Source organism: Lupinus angustifolius, chromosome LG13, assembly GCF_001865875.1.
Source record: "Lupinus angustifolius cultivar Tanjil chromosome LG13, LupAngTanjil_v1.0, whole genome shotgun sequence".
NCBI classification, from domain to species: Eukaryota; Viridiplantae; Streptophyta; class Magnoliopsida; order Fabales; family Fabaceae; genus Lupinus; species Lupinus angustifolius.
In genome coordinates this window covers 14,667,033-14,673,752 of record NC_032021.1, presented here as the reverse complement: position 1 = coordinate 14,673,752, position 6,720 = coordinate 14,667,033, and the positions used below count along the sequence as shown (strand labels likewise).

The 6,720-nt window shown below is 28.1% G+C and overlaps 1 protein-coding gene across 1 annotated transcript; it reads left to right on the top strand.

Annotated features, from left to right (window-relative positions):
• On the top strand, positions 2,114-5,610 carry LOC109363160 (cytochrome P450 83B1-like). Its single transcript, XM_019609303.1, has 3 exons — positions 2,114-3,039; positions 4,103-4,710; positions 5,457-5,610. Coding segments are annotated over exons 1-3 (1,491 nt in total). The 5' UTR covers positions 2,114-2,157; the 3' UTR covers positions 5,458-5,610.

The window sequence follows — 6,720 nt, the reverse complement described above, 5'->3', positions numbered from 1 at the left end:
TTATTAAGGGTTTGGTCATTGTTAAGGATGAAATCCTTATAAATCAGATACTAAGGAAGATGATTATTGGAAGAACAAATTTACAAAATAATGAAATCAATCGTACCATATATACAATATAAACAAATCAAAGAAAAAATAAGAATACACATACATAATAAACAAAAAATCAATTAAAATATCTAGAAAATAAGAACATATCTAAAAATAAGAACATATCTAAAAGTAAACAAATGAATGAAAAAATCAATAAAAATGCACTTTAAACAACATATTTACAAAAGAAGAACAAATCTTCAATGATGAAGATTGAGTAGCGGGATATAGAAGCCATCATATGAGGTTAATGAATGAAAAAATCAATAAAAATATACTTTAAACAACATATTTATAAAATAAGAACAAATCTACAATGATGAAGATTTAGTAGCGGGATATAGAAGCCATCATATTAAGTTCAAACGAAATGAAGATTGACGAATGAAAAATTGGATTGTAGACATGTGAGAGAAGAAGAGTGAAATATGAAATGAAAGGGGAGAAGAATATGGAGATATGAAATGATAATGGTGGAGAAGTAATTCACATGTGAAAAGAGATTCAATCCCCTTTATTGTGAGATAATTTCTTCATAGAATAAAAAATAAATGACCCATTAATCATTAGAATTAAATTGTACAATGAACAAAAAAAGAAGATTGACATGTTTTGGAGGGAAAGTTTATTGAGAGATTGACACATGTCATGAGTGACCTTTAGTTTTGATGAGAGATTCATATATGTCATGAGGGCATGAGAAATTGACACATGTCAATAGGACCTTTTTTTGTTATATAGGTAATAGATAAGGAAATTTTTGGTAATATCATTAATAGGAACATGCACTCTCAACTTGTTGGGTGGTAGTTACATCGTTTTCTCATTTGACCTGCATACAACTTGCAACATAATATACCATGTTCCGAGTTCATTGAATTTGAACTTTTCTTATATAATAATAATGATAATATAAAAAGTGAGAAATCATAAATCCATATACAATACACATATCTCTGAATCTATGGTTTTAAGCCATGTATTAATCTTATCAAGTGTCTCTTCTACATACAATATAGACAAAGTATTTATGGTTTGAAGTTTAATATAAATGGAAATGTATTATCTTAGCACTGTTATGCTCGAAATGAGTGGAGGACTAAATCCATCAAAAGTTGAGACATGAGGAACTCAATGTAGTAAAATTAAAACTAGATGAATTAATTCGCAAAATAGTAAAACTAGTTGTACACAATGCATTTGTGATTAAACGAATAAATAAAAACCATTAACCTGCACAAGGAAGTTGACTAATCATAGAAAAATCTGTTAGATAGTTTACTATAAGTGTTATTATCCAACAAAATTAGTTTATAAATTTTTATTTATAAGAAAGTGACATATCACTTATTAAATAAACGAAATATTTCATAGAAAGATTTATTATCTTCTTCTTACAAAACTATATGAAATGTCAGAAAAATTAGTTTCAATAGATATCGACAGATATTGCCGAATTTCTAAACTATATATTATTTTGCAGGATTATCTCCACCGCAATGTCTAGTAGTGTTCATATTCTATAGAGTAGCGTTTTGTTTACGCCTAATATTAATCTTATATTTGAGGGGGGATGAGTATTATCAAAATTTGATGATGATTATAATCATTGTATGGATCACTCCTTAAATTAATATTTTGTTTAGAAAGTGTCGGTTGTTTCATGGGTTTGCAGCTCACGCCACCTCATATTATATATATATATATATATAACAAAAAATTATATAATTTATTATTTATTTTTCATTTATATTACTTTAGAAGTGAATAATATAATAAAATGAATATATAAAAATTCTTATAATATATGATACTAAAGTCAACCTAAAACACATGCATAAGGTTTCCATAGTACATTGAGATCAATATCTTAATGTTTGATGGAAAGAATCAACAGGTGAAAATGTTCTAGAGGGAAACACGCCACATTTATTTATTAAATATAAATATTAAATATATCATATTATATTATATGTAAGTCTTTATTTGCTTATAAAAATCGCATATTGAAGAAACAAAATCATCTCATTTTCTTGATCCTAGTATTTCATAGACCAAGCTATGATAACTCTAGTTCTTTTAGCTTTTCCTTTATTGCTTTTATTCTTATACAAAAAACACAAAAGAACCATAAATTCAACTCTTCCACCAGGTCCTAGAGGGCTTCCAATCATTGGAAATCTACATCAACTTGATAGTAATGTTCTTCCTTTAAACCTATATGAACTATCAAAAACATATGGCCCAATATTTTCCCTTCAATTAGGTTTAAGACCAGCCATTATTATTTCCTCACCTAAACTAGCCAAAGAAGTTCTAAAAACTCATGACCTTGACCTATGTACTAGACCTTCCCTTTTTAGCCTAATGAAAATTTCATATAATGGATTAGACATGGTATTTTCACCATATAGAGATTATTGGAGACACACAAGAAAAATCTCTATTATCCATTTTCTTAGCCTAAAACGTGTCTTAATGTTTTCATCGATTAGAAAATATGAGGTGACCCAATTGATGAAAACTATATCAAAACATGTTTCTAGTTCACAAGTTACTAACTTGAGTGAGTTAATGACATGTTTGACAACAACCTTAGTTTGTAGGACAGCCTTTGGGAGAAGGTATGAAGAGGAAGGAACAGAAAAAAGCATGTTCCTAGGGTTGTTGAAGGAAGCACAAGAATTACTCACTGCTTTTTATTACACTGATTTTGTTCCTTTCTTAGGGTGGATTGATAAACTCACTGGATTAATGGGTCGTCTTGAAAAAATGTTTAAGGTATTGGATGGGTTCTATCAAAATGTTATTGATGAACACCTTGATCCTAAGAGGGAGAAACTTGAAGATGAAGAGGATATAATTGATGCACTACTTCAACAAAAGAATGATCCTTCTAATGCAATGGATCTTACTCCTGGTCACATCAAACCTATAATCATGGTATATTTATTATTTAAATCATCACTTTTTACTTTAAGTTTGACTTCATGACTTAATAATACCCTTTGCTTTATTTTTTCAGGGAAATTTGTAGATAAAGGTTATTTATTTGTTTTTTTACTAACTTTAGTTGGGTCCACAAGGTTTTTTTCTTTCTAATTTGCTCTTTAATTATTAATGAAACTGATTTATAAAATATCATATGAGATGATGGTTGAAATATTTCCTAATGAAGATTAAAAAATCTGTACAAAATTTTTTGAGAATGATTTATTTGATTGGTATTTTAAAAAAATTGGCATCAATATTTTAGCATTATATATCACTTTTGATTAATAGTGAATAATTATTTAGATATAGATGATAGAGAATTTGTCTGCAACATCTAAAATATTAAATTATGTGTGCACAATTAATTTTATCTTTTTAAAATTTTCATTTTCTAGGAAACATTTTTTCTTGTTAAGTAGTTTGGGTATTAACTTTTAACAAATAAAAAATGAAAACTCAGACAAAATAGTCAAAGCATGTTTTCTATAGTTGCTACTAAATTACTGAAAATATATTATTTATCCGTAATAAACTAACATAAAAAATTTCATCATCATAAGAACATAAAACTGAAATAAAGTATTCCAATTTTATATAGTTTATTTTGGAGAATTAGAATATATTTTTATATTAAATGCAATTTATATTGTAATTTCTTATTGAATGTATTTTATATTATAATTTTTTATTTTATTATAATGTTCAATTTAAGATGAGATGAGTGATTAATATGTTAGTCATGTTTACATAAGTTATATGATTTTTTTTTGTATAAATTAAAAAAGTTTTAAGAGTAAAACAAGAAAGTGAAAATTATATCATAATAATAATTACATCATGTTTTGCTTTTATATTTAGTATAGATATAGAGTAGACATAGATATATAGTCTAGATATAGCATAGATATAGATGTTTAATTACAATACTTTTTTAGACTAAGTTTTTTTGCTAAATAGTTTTTTAGACTAATTGATGATTATGATCTAATTGCTGATTTCTTTGTCATTAAAGAACCTTATAGTGGGAGGGGCAGATACAAGTGCAGCAGCATTAGTTTGGGCTATGACTTCATTGATGAAGAATCCAAGAGTAATGCACAAAGTTCAATCAGAAGTTAGAAATTTATTTAGTGGAAAGGACTTTATAGAAGAAAATGATATCCAAAAACTTCCTTATCTTAAAGCAGTGATAAAAGAAACATTTAGATTATACCCACCAGTCCCATTGCTTGTAACAAGAGAAACAATGAAAAAATGTAACATTGGAGGATATGAAATTCCAGAAAAAACATTAGTATATGTTAATGCTTGGGCACTTCATAGAGACCATGAAACTTGGAAAGACCCAGAAGAGTTTTATCCCGAGAGATTCTTAGAAAATAATATAGATTTTCGTGGACAAGATTTCGAACTAATACCTTTTGGTTCTGGTCGTAGAATTTGCCCAGGGGTACATATGGCAGTGGCTACTATAGAAGTTACATTGGCTAATCTTATTTGTTCATTTGATTGGGAAATGGCTCAAGGGATGAAGAGTGAAGACATTGACATTGATGTGCTACCAGGAGTTGTTCAGCATAAGAAAAATCATCTATGTGTTGTAGCTAAGAAATGTGTATAGTTAGAGGGAAAAAATATATGCATCGGTAATGGATAACATACTGACTGAGTATAAATCTTTATACCGATAATGCCATAGATGCTAAAGTCATGTCATTATGTATATGTGAGTGAATGTTTCAATAAATAATCATGATTGTAAGACTAAGATATATTATTATCTCATTGTAAACTTTGTGTTCATGCTTTGCTTCTTTCCTTTTTGCATCACCATGTGCAAAAACAACAAAATTGTATAACACTCTTCTATATAATTCCCTTTGTGAATTAGTCACCTTATCTATGGATTTTATGGGTTAACTGACTTTGGTATTAATATAACATTTTTTTTAATAATTGATGATAGAGAAAATGGGACAGAAAAGTTAGAAGTTTAGAATTAAAGATTTCGGTTCACGAAAAAAAAACTACTCCCATTTTATGCACTTTGTATTTGGTTCAGGAAAATAAGACATCAGAAAATTAAGACGTACTATAGTGCAAAAATTATATATACTTCCCCCTCTTATTATAGTGCAAAAATTATTAACCGTATTTCAAATTTACAGTGATTTAGTACTGTAGTGGTTTAAAGAAACTAATAATAATATAGACATAAATAATATATTGAAAACAAAAGATAATATATTTCATGGAAAATATCATATATTTATTACATTTTTTTAAGATGCATGTTTTCTTGTAATATGATCGATACATCTGAATGAAGTATATATTAAAATTTAAGGTCATCTATCCATTATTCCATTAGGGTAAGCTTAGTTAAAAAATTATGAGATAAAAAGGGTTTGCAATGTACTTTATGGCCCTTATTCATGTCTTTCTCCCATGTCCTATTCCCTTTGTAAATCCTTTGTAATAATGTAAGGCTACCCTTGAAAATATATATTTAATGGTATCAAATATTGATTTAATACAAATAGAAGACTAAGAAAGACAACAAATGACGCACGAAGAATAGAACAAAAGACTACAAAGCCAACTCGTATTAGTGTTGTTTCTGAGGTCGGTGGATATGAGAATAGGACAAGGTTTTTGGAGTAACTGAGGTTGGGTTGTGTGCCACATTTATTTTAGGTTAGAGTATCCTCACCACTGGGCAGTGCAACCCATTTATTTAAGGTGGAAAATGAGAGAAGATATAGGTAAGAAAGAGAGGGAGGAGAAAGAAATATATGAAAGATAGAGTAGATTTTTATATTATTTGATACGATAAAAAGATAAAAGAAAGAGAAGAGAAAAGATAGATATGAATATTTGAATGACAAAATATACTTATAATCTTGGTCAGTTACATTTTCTAGGCTCTCTAGGGTAAAAATGAGGGCACTTATTTATTACAAGAATATGAATAAAATTTGTCCATCAAAATTAAGAGAAAACTAGAATTTAACCATGACGAGAAAAGTAAGTATCTATTATATATAAAAAATTAATTATGGAAAATAATTTATACTCACATTTTAACAAGAAAAACTTTTATGAATAGCTAGTCCGAGAGGATCATTAGCCACAATGGGACTGAGATACGACACAAACTCCTATGGGAGGAAGCAGTGGGCAATTTTCTACAATGGGTGAAAGCTTAACGGAGAAATGCCACGTGGAGGTAGAAGGCCTATGGATCATGAACTGCTTTTCTCAAAGAAGAAACAATGACAGTATCTAAGGAATAAGCATCGACTAACTCTATGCTAGCAGTTGCGGTAAGATAGAGGATACAAGCATTATCCATAAATATGACATTTATTTGCTCATTTATTATTGTTACTTATTGGGACTTGAGTCGAATATATTTAATTTTTATTTTTTGAACACATCCTCAATGGATTTTTATTGATTTCATGTTTTGTCCATACATGTGAACAATGATTTAATTCTATCAACTATGATAATATACTATAAATAATCACTTTAAACAATAAAATAGAACAAAATAATTAAGGGAAAGTAATAACTAACAAATACAAAAGTGAACATATTTTGTGGGAAAATGAAATATTTTGTAAT